General features: G+C 44.5%; 1 protein-coding gene across 1 annotated transcript in view; it reads left to right on the forward strand.

Moving 5' to 3' along the window:
* LOC115439497 (voltage-dependent T-type calcium channel subunit alpha-1G-like) overlaps positions 1-27,078 on the forward strand; it is a 65,579-nt gene that overhangs the window by 2,025 nt on the left and 36,476 nt on the right. Inside the window, exons 3-4 of the mRNA XM_030163311.1 lie at positions 11,320-11,443; positions 24,529-24,597. Coding sequence (XP_030019171.1) covers positions 11,320-11,443; positions 24,529-24,597 — 193 coding nt within the window. The remainder of the gene's footprint in view (positions 1-11,319; positions 11,444-24,528; positions 24,598-27,078) is intronic.

The following is a 27,078-nucleotide window of genomic DNA, read 5'->3' on the forward strand; positions in this document are numbered from 1 at the left end:
CATCAGAGATATTTGATACTATTCATTCTGACAACAACTGAACAGAAAATACTCACAGGCAAACGTTTTTGGGGCCATACAAACAGAGTGAAAGAAACGTGTCTGTTAGTTCCTTCTTATGTCTGAACTGACTACGGGAACACCGCAAGGACAAAACATACGTTAGTGACACTTATTCCCACCACTAGAGGGCCCCCTTTGTTTACTTTGAACAACTGAACATCACATATTATTGGGCTTATTAGTATTAGTACTGATTAGTGGACTAAGACTCCTGTCAATCACTCACAAGTGTAAATAAACATGTGTGGACATAAACATGTGTAACAGTAGCGGTCTGTTCCATGGACATTTTCATTTAAATGTCTTCAGATGGTGGGGGGGAGAAGGACACAGGTGTTTGGAAGCACTGACATGTGGAATTATTTTTATCAGCGGAGTACTGCAGTCTGAAATATCACTGAAAGGAAATACACGCTGTTGAGGCAAACCCCCCCCATAACTATGCGATTAATCATGATTAATTGCAGAAATCCATGCGATTAATTGTGATTAAAAATTTCTGCCAGCACTAATAAAACATGAGAAAACAAGGTGAAATAAATGGGCAGCCCACCTCTACGGCTGCATCCAGGAACAAAGTAATAAGTGAAGACGAGGTTGGGAGTAGAAGAACTGTGACCCTGGACCGGCCCGGCTGCCTCACTTTTATGGTCCGGCTGGCTGGTCCAATCCTTGCATGAGATCTGGCATCCACACATGTAAGATATCATCCCCTCGTGCACAGACGATCTGACACGCCCTCAGACAGACACACAGACCCTCCTCTGGGTTGAACCAGACCTCAGCCTGACTGATGCTACTTCCAGTGGAGTCAGTCTGATCAATGAATTCATTCCATTGGTTTTTCTAGTGCAGGGCTGTCAGACCCATGATAGTTCAGTTCCACATTCAACCCAATATGACCAGGAAAATAATAACAGTGAAAAAAGAAAAATTAAATTATGATAATGTGCATCTACAAAATTTCCTTAAAAATCTGAATAACATGAACAACTTCAAATGTCTTAAGAAAAACAAATGTAATCTTAACAATGTTATGGCTCAGTTTATCAGTTTATTTACGCATGTGTTTCAACTTACATTACAATTACAAATACACAAAACATTTAATAACAAGCAGAATGTTGGTCAAATTGCATTTACTTCTCTTAAAACATTTCAGATTGTTCATATTTGTTCAGGTTATTCACATGTTTTTGAAAAAGGAAAGTTTGTTGATGTAAATATTTTCATGTAATTTTACTTTTTTACACTAAAACAAGGAGAAAATTTGCGGTTGTCATTATTTATAGGTTATTCTGACAGTATTTTACTGCTCTGACCCACTTTAGATCATACAGTATGTGTCTGTATGTGGAACCTGAACTCAAATGATTTTGACACCACTGATCGGTACTATCTTCAGTGTAAATTTTGCATTTCACAAATTCATCTCACAGGCCGGATTGGGCTGTTCGGTGGACCAGATGTGGCCCCTGGGCTGCATGTTGGACCCCTGTGCTCTAATAATTGATCAGGTTAATCAGATCTGCAGGTTATTCTATACTCTGTAAGAACGGCTAGGCCCCCCCCCAGGGACACTTTGGATTTCTTTATTGAAGTTTTGACATCATTCATGCAGAACTTTTTTCTCGTGTGGTGTCCAGAGCTACTGTGTGAATTTGAAGTTGGGGGGTGGGGGGTGCTTGAATACATGGTGTCCAGGTATGATAGAGGCTGTAGCGGTGCCAGCCTCTGTTCTGTATGAATAAGGTTCAGCAGTCAGTGGCTTCACACAGACCCAGTGAGTGTTGACCCAACGGCACCGGCACCACTAAAGAAAACCACCAGCCCTGAGCACAGTCCTCCTCATGTGCACTTCCACCCATGTAAGGCATCACAGTGGGTTCGATGCACACTGTAATCCCCTCCAGTCATATATAATGACCATTCCCTCCTCCTTTCTGTTTGTTGTCATGAGCTAAAAGCCTTGGAACCTTTTCATGTCTGCTTATGAAAGTCAGGCATAATTCATGACTCCTAATTCTACAGCGGTTCATGACAGACTTACTGGATGGGAGACAAGTTCTCTTCAATTGAATGAGATCTTTCATGACTTGTTAAGTGTCCACAAGCACTAAATGTCCTTAGAAATGATGGAATATAAACCAGCGTATAGAGGGTCTGCACAGCCGTCACCCCCCCCCCCCAGGCCACGCCCCTCTCAGTCAGACTGAGTGTCTTAAACCAACCTGCTCAACATGACGGAGTATAGCAGTAAACACAGCCAGAGCAAAGGAGCATGGGAAATCTGAAATTAAATGAAGGACAGTTGGACTGGACATGGATCTGTACCAGCTACCAAAGAACAAGTGGTCCAGAACTAGGACCAGAACCAGCTGATCCAAAGGCTCCAAAACTAGGACCCAGAACCAGCTGATCCAAAGGCTCCAAAACTAGGGCCCAGAACCAGCTGATCCAAAGGGTCTAAAACTAGGGCCCAGAACCAGCTGATCCAAAGGGTCCAAAACTAGGGCCCAGAACCAGCTGATCCAAAGGCTCCAAAACTAGGACCAGAACCAGCTGATCCAAAGGGTCTAAAACTAGGCCCAGAACCAGCTGATCCAAAGGCTCCAAAACTAGGGCCCAGAACCAGCTGATCCAAAGGCTCCAAAACTAGACCAGAACCAGCTGATCCAAAGGGTCTAAAACTAGGGCCCAGAACCAGCTGATCCAAAGGCTCCAAAACTAGGACCAGAACCAGCTGATCCAAAGGGTCTAAAACTAGGGCCCAGAACCAGCTGATCCAAAGGCTCCAAAACTAGGACCAGAACCAGCTGATCCAAAGGGTCCAAAACTAGGGCCCAGAACCAGCTGATCCAAAGGGTCCAAAACTAGGGCCCAGAACCAGCTGATCCAAAGGCTCCAAAACTAGGACCAGAACCAGCTGATCCAAAGGGTCTAAAACTAGGGCCCAGAACCAGCTGATCCAAAGGCTCCAAAACTAGGGCCCAGAACCAGCTGATCCAAAGGCTCCAAAACTAGGACCAGAACCAGCTGATCTAAAGGGTCCAAAACTAGGCCCAGAACCAGCTGATCCAAAGGCTCCAAAACTAGGACCAGAACCAGCTGATCCAAAGGGTCCAAAACTAGGGCCCAGAACCAGCTGATCCAAAGGCTCCAAAACTAGGACCAGAACCAGCTGATCCAAAGGGTCTAAAACTAGAGCCCAGAACCAGCTGATCCAAAGGCTCCAAAACTAGGGCCCAGAACCAGCTGATCCAAAGGCTCCAAAACTAGGACCAGAACCAGCTGATCCAAAGGGTCTAAAACTAGGGCCCAGAACCAGCTGATCCAAAGGCTCCAAAACTAGGACCAGAACCAGCTGATCCAAAGGCTCTAAAACTAGGGCCCAGAACCAGCTGATCCAAAGGCTCCAAAACTAGGCCCAGAACCAGCTGATCCAAAGGGTCCAAAACTAGGGCCCAGAACCAGCTGATCCAAAGGGTCCAAAACTAGGGCCCAGAACCAGCTGATCCAAAGGCTCCAAAACTAGGACCAGAACCAGCTGATCCAAAGGGTCCAAAACTAGGCCCAGAACCAGCTGATCCAAAGGGTCCAAAACTAGGCCCAGAACCAGCTGATCCAAAGGCTCCAAAACTAGGACCAGAACCAGCTGATCCAAAGGCTCCAAAACGAGGGCCCAGAACCAGCTGATCCAAAGGTCCAAAACTAGGGCCCAGAACCAGCTGATCCAAAGGCTCCAAAACTAGGGCCAGAACCAGCTGATCCAAAGGCTCCAAAACTAGGACCAGAACCAGCTGATCCAAAGGGTCTAAAACTAGAGCCCAGAACCAGCTGATCCAAAGGCTCCAAAACTAGACCCAGAACCAGCTGATCCAAAGGCTCCAAAACTAGGGCCCAGAACCAGCTGATCCAAAGGCTCCAAAACTAGGACCAGAACCAGCTGATCCAAAGGGTCTAAAACTAGGGCCCAGAACCAGCTGATCAAAAGGCTCCAAAACTAGGACCAGAACCAGCTGATCCAAAGGGTCCAAAACTAGGGCCCAGAACCAGCTGATCCAAAGGGTCCAAAACTAGGGCCCAGAACCAGCTGATCCAAAGGCTCCAAAACTAGGACCAGAACCAGCTGATCCAAAGGGTCTAAAACTAGGGCCCAGAACCAGCTGATCCAAAGGCTCCAAAACTAGGGCCCAGAACCAGCTGATCCAAAGGTCTAAAACTAGGGCCCAGAACCAGCTGATCCAAAGGCTCCAAACTAGGACCAGAACCAGCTGATCTAAAGGGTCCAAAACTAGGCCCAGAACCAGCTGATCCAAGGCTCCAAAACTAGGACCAGAACCAGCTGATCCAAAGGGTCTAAAACTAGGGCCCAGAACCAGCTGATCCAAAGGCTCCAAAACGAGGGCCCAGAACCAGCTGATCCAAAGGGTCTAAAACTAGGGCCCAGAACCAGCTGATCCAAAGGCTCAGAACTAGGACCAGAACCAGCTGATCCAAAGGGTCCAAAACTAGGCCAGAACCAGCTGATCCAAAGGGTCTAAAACTAGGGCCCAGAACCAGCTGATCCAAAGGCTCCAAAACTAGGACCAGAACCAGCTGATCCAAAGGCTCCAAACTAGGACCAGAACCAGCTGATCCAAAGGGTCTAAAACTAGGCCCAGAACCAGCTGATCCAAAGGCTCCAAAACTAGGGCCCAGAACCAGCTGATCCAAAGGCTCCAAAACTAGGACCAGAACCAGCTGATCCAAAGGGTCTAAAACTAGGCCCAGAACCAGCTGATCCAAAGGCTCCAAAACTAGGACCAGAACCAGCTGATCCAAAGGGTCTAAAACTAGGGCCCAGAACCAGCTGATCCAAAGGCTCCAAAACTAGGACCAGAACCAGCTGATCCAAAGGTCCAAAACTAGGGCCCAGAACCAGCTGATCCAAAGGCTCCAAAACTAGGGCCCAGAACCAGCTGATCCAAAGGCTCCAAAACTAGGACCAGAACCAGCTGATCCAAAGGGTCCAAAACTAGGGCCCAGAACCACTGATCCAAAGGCTCCAAAACTAGGGCCCAGAACCAGCTGATCCAAAGGCTCCAAAACTAGGACCAGAACCAGCTGATCTAAAGGTCCAAAACTAGGGCCCAGAACCAGCTGATCCAAAGGGTCTAAAACTAGGGCCCAGAACCAGCTGATCCAAAGGCTCCAAAACTAGGACCGAACCAGCTGATCCAAAGGGTCCAAAACTAGGCCCAGAACCAGCTGATCCAAAGGCTCCAAAACTAGGGCCCAGAACCAGCTGATCCAAAGGCTCCAAAACTAGGGCCAGAACCAGCTGATCCAAAGGGTCTAAAACTAGGGCCCAGAACCAGCTGATCCAAAGGCTCCAAACTAGGACCAGAACCAGCTGATCCAAAGGCTCCAAAACTAGGGCCCAGAACCAGCTGATCCAAAGGCTCCAAACTAGGACCAGAACCAGCTGATCCAAAGGGTCCAAAACTAGGGCCCAGAACCAGCTGATCCAAAGGCTCCAAAACTAGGGCCCAGAACCAGCTGATCCAAAGGCTCCAAAACTAGGGCCCAGAACCAGCTGATCCAAAGGGCCCAAAACTAGGCCCAGAACCAGCTGATCCAAAGGGTCCAAAACTAGGGCCCAGAACCAGCTGATCCAAAGGCTCCAAAACTAGGACCAGAACCAGCTGATCCAAAGGCTCCAAAACTAGGGCCCAGAACCAGCTGATCCAAAGGGTCTAAAACTAGGGCCCGAACCAGCTGATCCAAAGGCTCCAAAACTAGGCCCAGAACCAGCTGATCCAAAGGCTCCAAAACTAGGACCACAACCAGCTGATCCAAAGGGTCTAAAACTAGGGCCCAGAACCAGCTGATCCAAAGGCTCCAAAACTAGGACCAGAACCAGCTGATCCAAAGGGTCAAAACTAGGGCCCAGAACCAGCTGATCCAAAGGCTCCAAAACTAGGACCAGAACCAGCTGATCCAAAGGGTCCAAAACTAGGGCCCAGAACCAGCTGATCCAAAGGCTCCAAAACTAGGCCCAGAACCAGCTGATCCAAAGGGTCCAAAACTAGGGCCCAGAACCAGCTGATCCAAAGGCTCCAAAACTAGGGCCCAGAACCAGCTGATCCAAAGGCTCCAAAACTAGGACCCAGAACCAGCTGATCCAAAGGGTCCAAAACTAGGCCCAGAACCAGCTGATCCAAAGGCTCCAAAACTAGGGCCCAGAACCAGCTGATCCAAAGGCTCCAAAACTAGGACCAGAACCAGCTGATCCAAAGGGTCCAAAACTAGGCCCAGAACCAGCTGATCCAAAGGCTCCAAAACTAGGACCAGAACCAGCTGATCCAAAGGGTCCAAAACTAGGGCCCAGAACCAGCTGATCCAAAGGCTCCAAAACGGGCCCAGAACCAGCTGATCCAAAGGGTCCAAAACTAGGGCCCAGAACCAGCTGATCCAAAGGCTCCAAAACTAGGGCCAGAACCAGCTGATCCAAAGGCCAAAACTAGGGCCCAGAACCAGCTGATCCAAATGGTCTAAAACTAGAGCCCAGAACCAGCTGATCCAAAGGCTCCAAAACTAGGGCCCAGAACCAGCTGATCCAAAGGCTCCAAAACTAGGGCCCAGAACCAGCTGATCCAAAGGGTCTAAAACTAGGGCCCAGAACCAGCTGATCCAAAGGCTCCAAACTAGGGCCCAGAACCAGCTGATCCAAAGGCTCCAAAACTAGGACCAGAACCAGCTGATCCAAAGGGTCTAAAACTAGGCCCAGAACCAGCTGATCCAAAGGCTCCAAAACTAGGGCCCAGAACCAGCTGATCCAAAGGGTCTAAAACTAGGACCCAGAACCAGCTGATCCAAAGGCTCCAAAACTAGGACCCAGAACCAGCTGATCCAAAGGCTCCAAAACTAGGACCAGAACCAGCTGATCCAAAGGGTCTAAAACTAGGGCCCAGAACCAGCTGATCCAAAGGCTCCAAAACTAGGACCAGAACCAGCTGATCCAAAGGGTCCAAAACTAGGGCCCAGAACCAGCTGATCCAAAGGCTCCAAAACTAGGACCAGAACCAGCTGATCCAAAGGTCCAAAACTAGGGCCCAGAACCAGCTGATCCAAAGGCTCCAAAACTAGGACCAGAACCAGCTGATCCAAAGGGTCTAAAACTAGGGCCCAGAACCAGCTGATCCAAAGGCTCCAAAACTAGGCCCAGAACCAGCTGATCCAAAGGCCCAAAACTAGGACCAGAACCAGCTGATCCAAAGGGTCCAAAACTAGGGCCCAGAACCAGCTGATCCAAAGGCTCCAAAACTAGGACCAGAACCAGCTGGTCCAAAGGGTCTAAAACTAGGGCCCAGAACCAGCTGATCCAAAGGCTCCAAAACTAGGAACAGAACCAGCTGATCCAAAGGGTCTAAAACTAGGGCCCAGAACCAGCTGATCCAAAGGCTCCAAACTAGGACCAGAACCAGCTGATCCAAAGGGTCCAAAACTAGGGCCCAGAACCAGCTGATCCAAAGGGTCCAAAACTAGGGCCCAGAACCAGCTGATCCAAAGGCTCCAAAACTAGGCCCAGAACCAGCTGATCCAAAGGCTCCAAAACTAGGGCCAGAACCAGCTGATCCAAAGGGTCCAAAACTAGGCCCAGAACCAGCTGATCCAAAGGCTCCAAAACTAGGCCCAGAACCAGCTGATCCAAAGTCTAAAACTAGGGCCCAGAACCAGCTGATCCAAAGGCTCCAAAACTAGGCCCAGAACCAGCTGATCCAAAGGGTCCAAAACTAGGGCCCAGAACCAGCTGATCCAAAGGCTCCAAAACTAGGGCCGAACCAGCTGATCCAAAGGCTCCAAAACTAGGGCCCAGAACCAGCTGATCCAAAGGCTCCAAAACTAGGACCAGAACCAGCTGATCCAAAGGGTCCAAAACTAGGCCCAGAACCAGCTGATCCAAAGGCTCCAAAACTAGGACCAGAACCAGCTGATCCAAAGGGTCTAAAACTAGGGCCCAGAACCAGCTGATCCAAAGGCTCCAAAACTAGGGCCCAGAACCAGCTGATCCAAAGGGTCTAAAACTAGGGCCCAGAACCAGCTGATCCAAAGGCTCCAAACTAGGGCCCAGAACCAGCTGATCCAAAGGGTCCAAAACTAGGACCCAGAACCAGCTGATCCAAAGGCTCCAAAACTAGGGCCCAGAACCAGCTGATCCAAAGGGTCTAAAACTAGGGCCCAGAACCAGCTGATCCAAAGGCTCCAAAACTAGGGCCCCGAACCAGCTGATCCAAAGGCTCCAAAACTAGGGCCCAGAACCAGCTGATCCAAAGGGTCTAAAAAGGGCCCAGAACCAGCTGATCCAAAGGCTCCAAACTAGGCCCAGAACCAGCTGATCCAAAGGCTCCAAAACTAGGACCAGAACCAGCTGATCCAAAGGGTCTAAAACTAGGCCCAGAACCAGCTGATCCAAAGGCTCCAAAACTAGACCAGAACCAGCTGATCCAAAGGCTCCAAAACTAGGCCAGAACCAGCTGATCCAAAGGGTCTAAAACTAGGGCCCAGAACCAGCTGATCCAAAGGTCCAAAACTAGGGCCCAGAACCAGCTGATCCAAAGGGTCTAAAACTAGGGCCCAGAACCAGCTGATCCAAAGGCTCCAAACTAGGGCCCAGAACCAGCTGATCCAAAGGGTCTAAAACTAGGGCCCGAACCAGCTGATCCAAAGGCTCAAAACTAGGGCCCAGAACCAGCTGATCCAAAGGGTCCAAAACTAGGGCCAGAACCAGCTGATCCAAAGGCTCCAAAACTAGGGCCAGAACCAGCTGATCCAAAGGGTCTAAAACTAGAGCCCAGAACCAGCTGATCCAAAGGCTCCAAAACTAGGGCCCAGAACCAGCTGATCCAAAGGCTCCAAAACTAGGGCCCAGAACCAGCTGATCCAAAGGTCCAAAACTAGGGCCCAGAACCAGCTGATCCAAAGGCTCCAAAACTAGGGCCCAGAACCAGCTGATCCAAAGGCTCCAAAACTAGGACCAGAACCAGCTGATCCAAAGGGTCTAAAACTAGGCCCAGAACCAGCTGATCCAAAGGCTCCAAAACTAGGACCAGAACCAGCTGATCCAAAGGCTCCAAAACTAGGACCAGAACCAGCTGATCCAAAGGGTCTAAAACTAGGGCCCAGAACCAGCTGATCCAAAGGGTCCAAAACTAGGGCCCAGAACCAGCTGATCCAAAGGGTCTAAAACTAGGGCCCAGAACCAGCTGATCCAAAGGCTCCAAAACTAGGGCCCGAACCAGCTGATCCAAAGGGTCCAAAACTAGGCCAGAACCAGCTGATCCAAAGGCTCCAAAACTAGGGCCAGAACCAGCTGATCCAAAGGTCTAAAACTAGAGCCCAGAACCAGCTGATCCAAAGGCTCCAAAACTAGGGCCCAGAACCAGCTGATCCAAAGGCTCCAAAACTAGGGCCCAGAACCAGCTGATCCAAAGGGTCTAAAACTAGGGCCCAGAACCAGCTGATCCAAAGCTCCAAACTAGGGCCCAGAACCAGCTGACCAAAGGCTCCAAAACTAACCAGAACCAGCTGATCCAAAGGGTCTAAAACTAGGGCCCAGAACCAGCTGATCCAAAGGCTCCAAAACTAGGACCAGAACCAGCTGATCCAAAGGCTCCAAAACTAGGACCAGAACCAGCTGATCCAAAGGCTCCAAAACTAGGACCAGAACCAGCTGATCCAAAGGCTCCAAAACTAGGGCCCAGAACCAGCTGATCCAAAGGCTCCAAAACTAGGGCCCAGAACCAGCTGACCAAAGGCTCCAAAACTAGGCCAGAACCAGCTGATCCAAAGGGTCTAAAACTAGGCCCAGAACCAGCTGATCCAAAGGCTCCAAAACTAGGACCAGAACCAGCTGATCCAAAGGGTCTAAACTAGGGTCCAGAACCAGCTGATCCAAAGGGTCTAAAACTAGCCCAGAACCAGCTGATCCAAAGGCTCCAAAACTAGGGCCCAGAACCAGCTGATCCAAAGGCTCCAAAACTAGGGCCCAGAACCAGCTGATCCAAAGGCTCCAAAACTAGGGCCCAGAACCAGCTGACCCAAAGGCTCCAAAACTAGGACCAGAACCAGCTGATCCAAAGGGTCTAAAACTATGGCCCAGAACCAGCTGATCCAAAGGCTCCAAAACTAGGACCAGAACCAGCTGATCCAAAGGCTAAAACTAGGGCCCAGAACCATCTGATCCAAAGGGTCTAAAACTAGGGCCCAGAACCAGCTGATCCAAAGGTCATTTCCAGTAGGTCGTGGACTGACCCCAGTGAATCTATGCATGATCTACTGGGACTGAGCAGATTTCCTGAGTCTAGTTCAGATCCAGTCCTTTATCCAACACAGATACTACTGCTGTGGACCAGCAGGGCACCACTGCATTCTGGGAAATTAGCAGATTTACACCACCTGGTTTAAATTAACACATTATTCTGGTAATATTATGGTTTTCTTGTCAGAATGACGACTTTAATCTCATAAACCAATGACATTTTTGTTAAATTATGAGTTGTTTTTTTTTTTTATAACTATGACTTTATTCTCATTAAATTCCAGGTTTTATCTCCATATTTTCTGACTTTCTTCTGGTAGTGCCCAGTGTTTTTCTTTTCTTCTGTGGTCCTAATACTCCGTCGTAGCTTTATTCTCCAGTTCCTCCGTATTTGTAAAACTAGGTTGGCCTCAGTTTCAGTTCGTTTACTAATCATGTAGGAGCACAAGGTTCACAATCACAAAATGAGACAAAACCAGGAAAGATCTCATCATGAAACCAGGAGCTGCACTAAGAAGGACCGTTAGCCAAAACAATAGGTCATTTCAGGTCTGATTGGACCCAAAAATACAGCATCAGTGAATGTTAGCTGACCCCAAACAGGATCCACAGATCTAGGTTTGGTTTCCTGGATTTGTGGATCCATCTCCTTCTCTTTTCTGTCTTTGGGTGTCTGTAAACGATAGCTCCCACTGCTTTAAGAACCTGAAAATACAATCAACCAACAACAGCTCTGCTTCATTTTGGATTCAATATTGTTCTTCAGTTTAGACAGGATTGAAGCCATCGCTGTCACTCATCTCCTCTTTCTGACACTCAGTGGGCGGAGCCACGGTGACTTCCGCTAGCGCTGACGTCACATGCAGACCCTGTATAATGTGTTTGATCTCGCTTCCATCTCCACCTCCATCTCTACTCTTGTCAGTGTCAGTGAATGTGTCTTTCTTTGACAGGTTTCGCATCACGTGCAATAAGATCATCACACACAAGATGTTTGACCACGTGGTGTTGGTCATTATCTTCCTCAACTGCATCACCATTGCCATGGAGAGGCCTCGCATCGACCCAAGCAGTGCCGTGAGTCCAACCGCTAACACTGACCCTAACACTGACCCTAACACTGACCCTAACACTGACCCTACCCCACAACAATGTCACCCATTCTGTGCCAGACTAAGGGCTCTTTTTGCTCTACCTTAAAAACGTAGACGCTTATGGATGGAGTGTTCTGTCCGTCTTCAGTGTACATGCCGTTCTTAATTCTGTCCATTTTCTGGGAGCTTGTGGATGCAAACCCAGATGGAGAATACAGAGCAGTACCACCTGGAGGTAGTGTTGAAATTTGAAGACAGTAATTTCCATAAATAGTGGGATTTTTCTAAGAGGGACTGTGATTTAGTGAAAAACAAGACACATTTATGACAATGACTCTTCTCAGTATCAGCATTAGTTTCCACATTGGTAAAACCTCGTCTGTCGTCACCATGTTTGTTACTATTGATTTTCTTCTTATTATTATTAAAAACTTTACTCTTCTTCATGGTATTTGGCCAGTATGGTAATTAAGAGCGGCGCCTCTGGTGGATTGATTGACAACGCAGAGAAGTATGAAGGCAGTGACATAAAACAACATTAGAAATGGACGTACCTATTTTCATACATAAAGTGACCATAAATGATCCTTAAGGGACATGGATCAAACTGGAAAATACAGATAGAGATGGGTAAGGTATACAATGTATTATGTATTTATTTATCCTTTTGAATGTTGGACTTTAATCCTTTTGTTGTTTAGTTTTAATGCTAATTCAAAATAAATAAACAAACAAAATAAACAAATGTGCATGGGGATGTTCGCGAATTCCAAGAGTGCCGACAGTTTGGTTCAGGTCAAAGTTAGTGCCAGCAATATAGGTTATAGGTGTAAAAAAACTCAGTCACAACCTGCCTGTTATTTCTACTAGTTTTTACCCTCGGCCACACTGGCCACAGGGTATTGTCATCAGTTGGTCATCCTGTCCGTCTATCCAAATCTTTGCCATGCACTGATAAGTCAGGCCACTAGGGGGCAGGCCCCCACAGAGTCAGCTGGAGTCGGACGTATACATCCTGCAGATATTTGCGCACACTCGCACCACACTCAAGCAAACCCAAATCGACATGACAGTGCACAGCATGGTTAAGAAAAAAGAGAGATGAATGAAAATGCTTCTATGAACCATCATTTGGAATCATTTGGAAAAAAGAACACTGGAGTCTCAACTTCCTGTGGAGACACGATAGAGTGGAAGAATGGGTGAGAGAAATGTAACGAAACAAGAAGAACTTTCAAGAATATTTTGTTCAAGCCTGTGAAAATAACCTTAATGTTAACGTGAATGTTAATGATGTAATGTTAGAGTCCGGCCCGGCATTAGGGATAGGCGACCCAGGCGGCTGACTAGGACGCCATCTGCTGGAGGGGGCGCCAAATTACAGACAAAAAAATACAATAAAATAAACAAAATAAATAGATAAATAAATACAAATATCTGTATAATAACTTGAAACACATCCTTTACACTTCCTAGACATGTTTTCTCTTAAATAAATCATAATCAGACCTCAATATGACACATCTTTATTACATGTATCCCACTTTATGGATTCTGTCGTCCACATTTATTTCTTATTCACTGTTAAAGGCATGACACCAGCTCACATGATCTCTTAAACATGCTAAGGATCTCAACAGTTTCAGTTGTTTGTCATTTTATATTTATTTCTCTTACACTTATGGTTCATTTACATTCATTCTTTACCACTGTATGGACTGTTTTACATAAATATGGAATTCCAGTTTATTCAACTGTTGCACAAACCAATTCCTGTATTAATTCACAGTCTCAAACATTTGATGTATTGCACATCAACATATCAGTGAAAGTCAATATTTAGAAAATTTTCATAAGTCAGGCCGAGGGTTTTCTAGTGTGAGGGCTCCCCCCCCCCCCCCCCCCCCCAAGGATGAAATTTATTCAGCTGAAGTAGGAATGTAAAAACTAGTCAACACACAAATCACACCCGTATATACATATATTTACTCAGTACCAGAGATGTTGAACATTCTCTGCATTCTCCCTCAACTGTAGTACACAATATTCAAACACAACAGTCAAACACAAGAGTCAAACACATGACAAATGGTGGCGCCACCATGTGGTGCTGTTTGGTGTTACAGTATCATCACTTAAATCAGGCTGTTTTCACAGCTGTCTCTGGGTTTAGGCAGAAAAACCCCTTGGTTAGGCTGAGGGTAAAAAGGAAGGTCTGACTTAAAGATGATAGAACTAAATATATGACTAAACACAGGACTGAACAGGACATGAGCCCAACACTCCACTAGAACAACCTCCTACTGAGGTGTGTGCTCAGAAGTATCACCTGGACCACCCTGATAATGTCTGACATCTAACGAACAACAGCAAGTCTGGAAATGGAACTAAGGGGGGATGACCACAGAGCAGAATGTGTCGACTTGGGAGTGAAAATGAGCTTGACTGAGCATGACTGACAGCTATAATGACCATCCACAGTCCAAACTCCATCACAGTCTAGGAGTGCTCAGTGTTTCAGCTTCTCTGTACAAACAGTGAAGTCACTTACAGAATAATGTTCTCATGGTATATTCAAGAAACACCAGTGCAACCACAGACAGAAATGTGAAGTTTCAAGGAATAACTCAACTAATAGTAGGGATGGGAGTCGAGAACCGGTTCTTTTTGAGAACCGGCTCCCAGTAGCTCGATTCCTTGGAATCGTTATCCTGTCTGTTTAATGATTCTGCTTATCGATTCCGCCTTCGTTGCGCATACGCGATGATGTCACGCGTACGCTGCATTGTTTTGGTTGGAACGCATCCAACATGGTGTTGAGGCAGAAACGATCTAAACAGACCACACAGGGTCTAAACAGACCACACCGGGTCCAAACAGACCACCCGGGTCCAAACAGACCACACGGGTCCAAACAGACCACACTGGGTCTAAACAGACCACACCGGGTCCAAACAGACCACACCGGTCCAAACAGACCACACCAGGTCTAAACAGACCACACCGGGTCCAAACAGACCACACCGGGTCCAAACAGACCACACCGGGTCTAAACAGACCACGCCGGGTCCAAACAGACCACCCGGGTCCAAACAGACCACACCGGGTCTAAACAGACCACACCGGTCCAAACAGACCACACCGGGTCCAAACAGACCACACCGGGTCCAAACAGACCACACCGGTCCAAACAGACCACACCGGGTCCAAACACCACACCAGGTCCAAACAGACCACACCAGGTCTAAACAGACCATACCGGTCCAAACAGACCACACCGGTCTAAACAGACCATACAGGTCCAAACAGACCATACCAGGTCTAAACAGACCACACCAGTCTACAGACCACACAGGTCTAAACAGACCATACCAGGTCTAAACAGACCACACCAGGTCTAAACAGACCACACCAGTCTAAACAGACCATACCAGGTCTAAACAGACCACACCAGGTCTAAACAGACCATACCAGGTCTAAACAGACCACACCAGGTCCAGCTGAACTCTGTCAAAGCTTCCATTTCTTCTAAAGGTGGAATCCCTCCAGTCTGCTCAAACATTCGTCCACATGTGACTCATTTACAGGAATGTCACGTATTTGATTCTCTACTCAGCGACACTTGTGAATGTAGCAGCAGAGTGAACGCTGGGCCCAGTTCTGGTTCTGGTGTGGGCAACAAACGTCGTACCCAAATACAAGTTTGCGAAGGCAGGGGAAAGGAAATGAGGCGCACAACAACGGGAGATGAGCAGAGTCAAACCGGTTCCATGTAGTGGACATGTGGCAATAGAGGAGTTAGTAAAGAGTCTGGAGTTTCACTGTCACTGCATGCTGCCGCCACCCTGCCCCCCCCCCCCCAAACTGGGCCATGCATCATCTGTTCTTATTCTTATTATTTGTTCATACTGTACATGTTCTATTTTCTGTGCAGATGGAAATATAAAAACAGTTAATGCAAACACACCTGTTTGTACTCTTTCATTCCCTCAGCCAATGAGAATCGATAAGAATCAGATCGATAAGCAAAGTCGATAATGGAATCAGAATCGTTAAATTCCTAACAATTCCCCCCTAACAAACAGTCAATTGCAGTTTGAACAAAACCTTTAAAAAGCCAGAAGAGAACACCTGTCATTGTCAGACAGGATGGCTGCTGTAGTTTTTGCTCCACAGACAAATGGACTGGAACATTGTGTAAGTGAGGACCCACTCCTGTCTGACTGGAAGCCAAGAGCTGCCCCCCCCCCCCCCCCCCCCCCCCCCATATCTACTGCACTGCATCATCAACACCATCACCTCCTCAGCTAATGCACCATCCCTTCAAATAGACCAAGGCTGGCTGGATGCCCTGCAGCAACACACACACACACACACACACACACACACACACACTCCATGTCCTCTCCTATTTCCAACAATAGCAACAGAACAAACCCCAGCTGCTCCACAGATAAACACAATAATTATAAGTGTTTGATATATATTATATATATATTTTTTTTTTCCTCACTGAGCGAGGTGTTCCACAGAGGGGTCTAACTGGGTTCCAGTCTCACTGGAATGCTCTGTTCCGCTTGTTTTGTGACTGAAACACGAGGGAGACAGTGTCATTGTAATTGATTCAATTATGTGTGGGCTGGCGTACGTGGCTAATGTCCAGGAAGGAGATGTTGAACAAACGGAGGCCTCCCATCAGCGCTGCTCAGGCTCATCACAGATCACACACACAGACAGAGCGGGTGTGACCTTTGACCTCTGTAAAGTCCATTCTATGTGCAGCCAGAAGCTGTACTAACAGTCATATTTGTTGAGGCTATTCACATTTTTTGTAAAAGTATAGTTTGTACATGTGAATATTTTCATGTAATTTTACTTTTTTTTTTTTTTTTTACACAAAAATAAAGAAAAAATCCTTATTTCTAGGATAGTATGATAGTATTTTACTGGTCGGGGTTTTTTTTTTTTTGTTTTTTTCATACAGCTTTTGTGGAATTATTTGACCTGCCCCGCAAATAGTAAGTAAAGCTTTATTCATATTACTTTTTAAATCAACATGTTACCAAGTGCTTCACATAAAGAAGAGTAGATAAGAACAAATAGGAAAGACAAGAATAAGAAAACAGTTTCAACATGTAGAGACAAACTTTCTGGCACAAGCAACACACACTGAACGAACCCATGGACACATATGTCCCAAACAACCCCTAAGACAGACCCACAACCAGCACTGAATACACCAAAACAGACACAATATAGATGGAAACACCCCCCCCCCCCCACACACACACACACCACACACACACACACACACACTACACTGTCCTGATTGAATGAAATGCTTGTTTCTAAAAGTGAGTTTTTCAGAGTTGCTTGAAGGTGTCTATAGAATCTGATGATCTGATGAACTGGGGAAGACTATTCCAGAGGGTTGGACCAGAACTGCAAAAGCACAGTCACCTTTAGTTGAGAAGTTGGAGCGGGGGATGGATAGGAGGTGAAGGTTTGATGAACAGAGTGGTCGTAGGGTGAGGAGGAAATTAGGAGGTCAGAAATGGAACTGGGGCCGAGGTTGTGCAGGGCTTTAAAAGTCATTAGGAGTATTTTGAAGTGGATGCAGAATTTTATTGGAAGCCAGTGTAGGGATGTGAGAACTGGAGTGATGTGGGACTGATGACTGGTGTGTGTTCACAACCTGAACGAACTGTAGACGATGAAGGGAGGACTGTCTGAGGAGGTGAAGAGTGAGTGTCAGTAGTCTAGACAGGAGAAAATGAAGGTGTGGGTGAGGAGCTGGAGGTCAGAAGGGGAGAGGATGGGTCTGATTTTGGTGATATTTGTGAGTTGGAGGAAACAGGACTGGACCAGCTTAGTGACCTGGTGTTAGACAGATAGATGTTGGTCAAAGATGATACCAAGGGTTTGAACAGTGGGTGTGATGTTGGAGTGGAGGAACCAGTAAACTGTCCAACTGAAGTGGAGAAGGGGTCTGGTCCCATTATGAGAATTTCTGTTTTACTAGGGTTTAGGTGAAGGAAACTGTGGGACATCCAGTCTTTAATGGCAGCTAAACATGGAGGGGGGAGAGTTGATTAAGGTTGTTGATTTCTGTGGAGATGTAGATTTGGATGTCATCGGCATAACAGCGATAGGATATGTCATGGAACTGGCTGAGCAGTTGACCAAGGGGTAGCATGTACAGGGAGAACAGGACAGGGCCGAGTACTGAGCCCTGAGGCACTCCACACAGGAGGTTACGTGGTTGTTGATGTGAATGTTGAAGTGTGTGAATGGAACCAGTTCAGTGCTGTACCAGTGGTACCAGCCCAGTTCTGGAGTCTGTCTCAGAGGATTTCATGGTCAGTGGTGTGGAAGGCTGCTGTTAGGTCCAGCAACATGAGAATGGAATGTTCACCGCTGTCTGCGTGCATCAGGATGTCGTTTGTTACTTTCAGTAGTGCGGTCTCAGTGCTATGTTTGTGACGGAAACCAGACTGAAATTTGTCAAATATTTTATTACCTTCAACTAAGTTGAGAAGTTGATCTGTAACCATTTTTTCTAGGATTTTGGATATGAATGGTAATCTGGAGATTGGTCTGTAGTTCTGTGGTTGGATCAAGGGTGGGTTTTTGAGAAGGGCTTGGACACTGGCAATTTTAAACTAATCAGGGACGGAGCCGGAAGTGAGAGAGTGGCTGATTATGGAGAGTATACTTGGGCCCAGGACCAGGAAGACAGATCTGATGAATGGAGATGGGACTGTATCATAGAAATAGAAACAGACCCGTACCAACCCAACCCGGGTCCGCTGATCTGCACATCACTACCTTGTGCTCCATGTTTTCATGTAGAAAGATGAGAGGATCCACATGCACTGAATGAAGGCTCATGTTGTCGGGTGGAGGGAAAGAGAGAGAGAGAAGAACACACACGATTCGACTCCTCCAAAGTAACGTTGACTTGTGCCACAGATGTTGACAAACCGACTTTTCTGTGAATGCCCTAAAACCACCACCTGTTTTCAGAATAGACTACAACCGCTGCTGCTGACAAACAGTTTTGGCGTCCTTGGGTAAATGTTCATTGGAAGTCTGGACCTTATATGTGCAAATGTTGTGATGTAACTAGTTATAGATGCAACAGATTAAGAAGGAATTAAAGTGGGTTGTAGAAATCCACTGGATTTTTGCCAAAATTAATATAAACACAGCTTGGCAGCACCTGGAGGGTTCAAATTTAAACCTTTTGAACTATTAGGGTCCTCAAATACACAAATACATGAACCAAAGACTAATAAAAGTGGGTTTAGCAAACGTGAGCCCTTTAAAACAACACTTAAAACAACAGTTATCCAGTATGTACATGGTGCTTTTGGCTTATCTCTTGTCTCTTATCTGTTGTTTACACAGTTTCAAGGCATCTCTGGTTCCTCTGGTAAAAAACATGAGACAATTTGATAGAAGTGTCACACACTGACAATTATTAAAGCTGCTACATGTGACTCAGATCAATGCTCGTCATGGTTTATGAAATGTAACAAAGTGTATTATACGCCAAAGAAGGCATGTTCTATCAAAACATCAGCACAGATGAACATGTTCGACGTTGCAGACATGTATAGAAGTCAGAACTTGTGGTTCAGACATAAATATCTTTCAGTTAATAATCACTCTCTCATTACTTCATGTAGAATTATGCATCTTATATCTTGATAACTTATTTTTTCGTTTTTAGGAACTGAAAGAAGGTAAAGTTGAACTACTTTGGTTCTGGAAGCATTTTGCTTGTAGTAAATTCAGCCAGTTTCCAGCTGTGGGCGCTCCAGTCCAGTCTGCACCCGAGGCCATTACTGAAATGAGATTGAAACGTACGATGCAGTAAACGGCAACAAACAGGAGAATGAACGGCCGTTACTGTTTAGTGAGATGCTTATTGCTCCAGATCTCATTTGTCCCAGCGGTCATTGGGTGACGCTGTTTGTTTGTCTGTGTGGGCTGTTTTGAATTAATGAGGCCGATTGTGTATCGATTTTGCACTCGCTGATTCTATTTGGGCTGCGTCTAACAACCAAACATGTATAATTTATGACTTGGCTGCCTGTGTGGAACTACTCCTCTGAAGTATCGGCTCCACACTGTGCCGGGCTGACACACGTTATATTCTTTACATAGTGATTAAATCGTTGTTACAGAGATAAAATGTTCTAGTCACAACATTCTAGTGTGGAATTCAGGCTGAGTTATTAGTTCACTGTCCTGGAAGTTATGTGACACACTTTGGCGCTTGGCTTCCAGTCCAGTTCTGTTTTGGTCTAGTGCTGGACGTTGCCTGGATACAGCCTTCCTGTTGCTCAGTGGAAATGATTGAGGATGATTATACCACCTATTATGATTTATTATTTCTAATTGAGCTAGGGAACAATACATCACTGTCTGCAGGTCTAAATTGAATTATAGCAACTTTAATAATATGAAATATGCCCCAATCTTAAGTGTTCAGCCGGCGCGTTATTCTTCGACAATAACATTTGGATACACAGATGCAGACTGGACGCCAGTGGAAGTTGCAACGGAACAGATGATGATTGTGTGTTTGGTTCCTTTGAAATACAGGGAGGTTTTCTTTGAGCACAAATGATGTCTGCAAGAATTCATGAATTCACCATTATCTGTGTTCTTCAGCAGGTCGAACACATACAGAAGCTGTTACCTGTTAGCTCTGTTTCCACTGGCTGGAACTGAACAGTTGGATTAGAGAATGCCTCAGTGTTTCAGTCATAACTTGGCCTCTCATATCGCATTCAGCATGTCTTCAGTTCTGGTTCAGTTGTGGTCAGATACGATATTCCAGGCATTAAACATTCAACCACTGGCATCACAGACCCAGAGCGAATGGAGGTGTTTCATTTCTCTCAAGGGTGGTCTGGAGTTCTGTAACTATCTGTTAGGATTGAATAAAAATACAAATGAAACAGCAGCATCTGTATCTGATGATAAATGTATGACGACAAGCTGGCACACACACACACACAGACACACACACACACGCTAAACTTTGCATCACAGTGTTGATGAATGTGGTCTGTAACTGGAAGGGGAACCTCTGGAGCTAAAACACACTGAAGTTATTGTGTTGCCCTTAAGGCAATTTGTCTAATAAATAAGTTCATGGATTTAATTAATAATAAAAATCGTTTCTACTTTGCTAAAAGTCATTGTAAGTTGTTTAGATAAATAATTCACAGTTTATTAAAGTTTTGTTCAGAGAATATTATTGCTAAATTGTACTTCCGGTTCCGTTCGCAGTCCTTCCTGTTTCTGATTTTGACTCGTAAACAGAGTCCATCAAAGCCCATGCTAAGCGTGGTACTGCCGTCTGTCTCTGTCCAGGGTGAATCATCAGGCAGAGAATGCCTTACGCTCATTAATATAACTCTAAATGTGTTCAAGATGAGATATCAGTCATTATTTTGGCAAAAGCATCATGTTTGTGTGAACTGTTTGCACTTTGTTTTCAGTGTCATATGACTCAATGTACTGAGAACACTTGTATTGTATGTCACAGTTTGCACCATCATTCTTGGAGAGAACTGAAGCTGTAAAACTCATCCAGGCTCTTCATTGATGGTTTAGCTCGTGTTTTGACCTAGTTACAACGCTTTTGTTGAAAACACTACAGTGAAAAGGCACCATTCAGTGCTTCATTGTGGTCAACACGTCCCCTGGAACCAGCTCTAGGGTCGCTCATCAGGATCTACAGGTAGTGCAGCTCCAGCAACAGCAGAGACTGCTGAGGTGAGAGCATCATACGCAAGCAAAGAAGCTAAGCTAAAAGTGGAAAAAGTGGAAATAGACAGAGCTTGAAGGGCTAACATTGCAAAGAAAAGCAGATGCAGCAGTAGTCCAGGTACAAGTGCTAGAAGAAGCTGAGGTGAAGCAAGATGGATGTGGAAGCAGAAAAAAGTCAAGGAAACGCCACACACAGACAGGTCTGGTAGAGCGCCTGAACGAACTCTGGGACAAACTGTATTCAGCCGCACAGAAAACCACATTAAGCCTGCTCCCTCTATTTAGGACAGTCTGTTCTTAAAGATAACAGACAGTGGTATGTACAGAGATGAGGACAACAGTTGGGTCGCCCCATTTCCGATTCTGTTTTTCAAGGGACGGTTGGCAACCCTACACACACCGCATCACACTCTGTTATGTGTATGCCAGTACGCACAGCACAGAAAGGAAGCCCTTTTTATATATGTAATTTATTTATTTAATGTATCTTTATCTGGAATGGACATGGAAATACAGCAGCATAGCAGCTTAGTAAAAATATAACAAATCATCTTCCAGTTTGGTTCGTTTTGAGCCCAGAACATTTGCATCACCAGCTTTCCATGGATATGAGTCTAAAGAGTGCGTAGTCACAGCCTGTGGATCAGCCTTTGTTCAGCCTCTGTAGTACCTACTCTCCTCTAATACCTTACATTTCACAGGACTTTTGATAGATTAGTATGATTGGGAACACAGGTATCCTCTTAAAGGCTGTACTGACAAGTTGCCTGGAATAAACAAAGCCAGATGAGGCTCACCACTTCACTCTGACAGAACTCTAATACAACTGAATTTAAAGTAGAACAGTTTATATGGAAGTATGTACAGAAACTGGAGGGGGGGACTAAAGTCTGCTGTAAGTCATGAATTACAGTCTTTCACCACTGCTTTATTTTTTACATTTCCATTTTTCCATTTCCTCAGTCCATACCTTATGGCCGTTAGCTCATAATGACTGAAAATATGAAAACTTGTTTACAGAGGATATGAGCTGCTGTCGAGCCTGGAATTTATAATTTCTGTTCAAGTATTCCCAGTGATGTCATGCCTGACATTCCCAGAGACTCAGGAAAAAAAAGTGCAAGACTGCCATCAGTGTTTATATGTGTGAGTTTGTGTTCCTTGGAGTTTGTGTGATGGTAGACAGAGGCCATGGGAAAGACAACCACCTACACACACACCATCACACACACACACACACATCCAGACATATACATAGACATTAGGCCTAACCCTAACCCTGCAGACAGAGGGGACGCAGGGGAAATAAGCAACCAATCTCGTTCTTGCAGGCAGCTTATTTTCTCTTCTCAGTCCTTGTGGAAGTCAGTAAATAGTCTCCCATGGGCTCCCTGGTCCACAGACACCACTGAGCCACAGGGGGCATGGAAATGCACACATGAGACTGTGAATAGATGGTGAATTCATTAGGTCCTGATGAGTCTGACTGTGCAAGGCCAGCAACACCAAGCATGTGTTTGGAGCTCATTTAGAAAAGTGACTCAATGTTCAACAGGTGACACATGTTTTCAAAGGGATGCATTTGATTCAAGATCCAGAAAGTGTATTATCATCATCAGCTCACATGTGTTCACAGCTCTTCTGTGTCTGTGTTCATATTAAATCAGTCTCAGTGAATCCAAAGGAACTTTGTGTTGGTAAATGACAGTTGTTCAAATGGACAGGATTTCAGTTCTGTTCAACATGTTGATGCTCATATGAACTATGTTTTCAGCTCAAAAATGAACCATTTCAGCACAATTAATGCTATATTTTCATGTCACAAATGGACAAGTTCTATTTGAACTGAACTGAGCTGAAAAACAATCTTCTCTTTTCTCTTCTTTTGGATTCCCCAGTTTTTCTTCCCAGATTCTCTCCTCCATATCACATGTTTTATTTGTACAGGTTCTGGAGTATGGTGCTGATCCATCCTGCTTCTGTTCCACCAATACATACATGAAGAATGGCACACAGCACTGTTTACATCAACACTTTTACAATAAGAAGCATTTTTAGACACAAAGAACAATTCTAGATTGTTCTTTCCTCTTTAGTCTGATGCTAAACTATCCAATAAATAATAGTGCTCCTAGTTTTTGCACAGGGATCATTAGTGTAAACGCTGACATGGCTGCAGAACATCAGTATGATGGGATCCACAACAACCATGTCACATCCGTCCACTGACACATTTAGTGTTTTGTGTCAGCTGGGATTGTTTTAGATCCACAATACCAACATTTATGAAGAAGAGCACAATTAGCAATAGGAAGTCTGTAAGTTTATTCCTAATAAAGTACTGGGACTGACCAGAGCATCATGGGTAATGTCACGTCCATCCACCAGCAAAAGTTTTCACATACATGTGCTATTCCAAATCCATATTTATGAAAATAGAGCTTCTACTGTCAGAGAATATCAGTAGTCTGTGCACTAATGGATTAGCATTATTTACACACATTCTATGACTGTAGGACAACTGTTTTGGACACAAATGGACACTCATTTGAGCCCCTAAGGACAATGTAGCCGGTATACACAGTAGTACTAAGCAATGAAATTCGTACTTTGTGAGTTCCCTTCACATGACTAATGTAAAGACTTAAACTAAACTAAAATGAAATAAAGGAAATAAACTGTACACTAATCCAGGAAAAATTAAACAGGTAAAATAAGATGAAGCAAGTACTTTGTGCAAAGAGTAAGTGTATCAAGATGCAAAAAAGTGAAGATGGATTTATTGTGCAAGATACAGAATACTGTCCCAGTGGTAAGATGTTGAGTGCAAATGTTACCGTTGTGCAAATGTGCACAGATGTGTACAGGTATGAGTTACAGTCTGTCAGTGATTCAGTAGCTTGATGAGCTCTGCATAAGAAAACACATCCCAAAATCACACATGATCTCAATCACAAAATGGTTTTGAAACAAGTTTATTTCCATTGCAGTTTTTCTTAAATAGAAGCACTTTATGTTTGACGACTTCCTGCAGCTCCAGCAAACAGTGCATTTCATCAGTGGCTGCCAGCCATCATTAGTGAGTGCAGTGGATGTACCGTATAAGATGGTTTCACACATGGTAATTCATTCATGCATTATTCAGCTGCACACTGCATCGTTTATTAGTAGAGAAAGAACAAACTTGGTAGGAAAACATGTCTAAACTTTCTTTGTTCTTCAAATCATCCCATACTCTAGTTTGAACCAGGCCTCTTGCATCTTCTTTTTCTTTGACAGGAGCGGATCTTCCTCACGTTCTCCAACTACATCTTCACAACAATCTTTGTGGCAGAGATGACAGTAAAGGTAAGTTCTAGAGGTTTCACCTGTGTGCAGATGTGAGGGCTACATAACAGCATTATCATCAATATTACTTTAACTTTACCCATATTCACTAAATGTCCAAAAAACAGAAGTGTATAATGTGAGTTTTTCCATGAAAATCACAAATGCGATGATTTATTTTTATTTATTATCGCAAGATGTCATGAGAAGTCATTCCACAGACATGGCGACCAACATAAATATGTTGTGTTTTGAATCCAGAATGCTTGTTACCCCTCTATCCCGTACTTAATTCAAACATAACGTGCCCACACTTGAAAACCTTTGGCCTTTAGTCCACCCTGCGGCAGGGGGCCGGAGGTAAATGTGACTTGGTTTTCTCCTGTGTCCACACATACTGCGCTATGTTTGTTTGAAAACTCCTCTTCTTCTTTTGTTGTAACATCCATCAACATCAGTTATTTTGTTCACGTGACTCTAGTTACCACCTCTTGCAAGCGCAAACATTTTTCTTGAAAAAACTAGAGTTGGGCTAAATTGTGTTTTTTCCATTAGGCAAATTTTTATGCACAAGTTATAGTCACGAAATTTGAGGCTCAAAGGAAAAGTGGACTACTGATGAACACGTACCGTACAGAGGCTGCGCTGGACATTTTTATTGTTCATCAAAATGACGGACAGAGTTGTAAAAATTCTGTCATGACACATTATTATCTGTCATTTTCAAATTGAATTTTTTAATGATAATAGACATATTTAGTTGTATTTAATGTTCAAAATGTCTCTATGATGCAACAGCTGTAGTTGGTGCTGGTTGATAAACCAACGTGATATCATTACTCACATAAATACATGCCACTTTATTTGGGGTGTTATCATTATAAGCTTTCCGCATGTATGGGCTTAAAGGTCTTTCATTGTGGTTTTGCACAATGTACCAATTTCTCTATGACTGAAAAACCACCTCTTGCAAGTCAAAAACTTTTCATTGAAAAATGAGAGTTTGGGCAAAATTGACATTTTCCATCAGGCAAATTTTGTGCACAAGTTATATTTGCACAATTTGAGAGTTAATGGAAAAGCAACGACTGTTGTCATTATGTCACTACATTAGTCTAAAGTAGAATTTTATTCAACTGTCCTTTGTGACACCTCTACAGGCAGACGTACAGCAGGGCTGTCAAACCCATTTTTTTTCAGGTTCCACATTCAGCTCAATTTAATCTGCAGTGGACGCCGGACCAGTAAAGTAAGAACATGACAGCCAATAAATAATAAACTGCAAATGGTTTTAGTGCAAAAAATAACATTTAATTATGCCAGTATTTACATTTATAAACTAACCAAACAAAAAGGATGTGAATAACCTGAAAAAAAGGACATTTGTTCAGAAATATAAGTGCAGTTTTATCAATATTTGCCTCGACTTCTCATTTCTACATGTGCATTATAGGTCAGATCTACAAAGACACAACACTTTTAGTAACAGCAGAATTTGTTAAAGTTGCACTGAATTCTCTTTATACCAGGGCTTTCAAACTGTTCATTCAGGTTCCACATTCAGTCTGATCTGATCTGCAGTGGACCCAACCAGGAAATAGAACAGAAGAACCCAGAAATGATGACAACTGACAATTTATGTTCTGTGTTTGAGTGAAAAAAAAACCAAATTAAATTATGAAATATTTACTTTTATAACTATCCAAACAAAAACAGATGTGAATAGCCTGAAAAAACGGACATTTCTTCAGTAAAATCAGTGTAATTTTCTCAGTCTTCTTCCTCCACTTCTCATTAGTCCATGTGCATTCTGGATCAGATCTCCAAAGACACTAAACACTGAGGAACAGGAAGAAAAGAGTTCAAACTGGACTGAATTTAATACAGACATTTCAGGTTGGACACATTGTTCAGGTTAGTCACATTTTATTGGTACAGGAGAGTTTGGAAATGGAAAGAGTTTCATAATTTAATGTGATTTTTTTCACTAAAACAAAGACAAACATTGCAGTTGTCATATTTACAGACATAATGTCATATTATTTTTTCCATCAAACCCAGTAGTAAATCTGCAGTGGTTCTTCTGTGTGGGTTCTTCTGCTGTTCTTATTGGACTGTAGATCAGATTGGTCTGGATGTGGAACCCACACTAACATGAGTTCCACAGCCTGGACTGTGGAATTTAGACACTTTGATAATTCATCTCGCAGGCCGGACTGGAACCTTTGGGGGGCCGGTTTTGGCCCCCGGGACGCAGGTTTGACACCTGTGACTTACAGTGTCTAATAGAGAAGTCCAGACCAGACTCCAAAAACCAGTCAGACAAAGAAAGACAGAAAATACTGTTTCTGCCTGAGACCTACATCTACTCTAAGCCCCAAACAGAAGTGAAAGCAGCTTTACGATGGAGACTAAAAAAAGAAGCAGGAATGAAAGACTCACACACACACACACACACACACACACAGTGTTCAGAGCTGGTCAGACTGGTCTCACTCTTCA

The sequence above is a fragment of the Sphaeramia orbicularis genome, chromosome 19 (assembly GCF_902148855.1).
Source record: "Sphaeramia orbicularis chromosome 19, fSphaOr1.1, whole genome shotgun sequence".
NCBI classification, from domain to species: Eukaryota; Metazoa; Chordata; class Actinopteri; order Kurtiformes; family Apogonidae; genus Sphaeramia; species Sphaeramia orbicularis.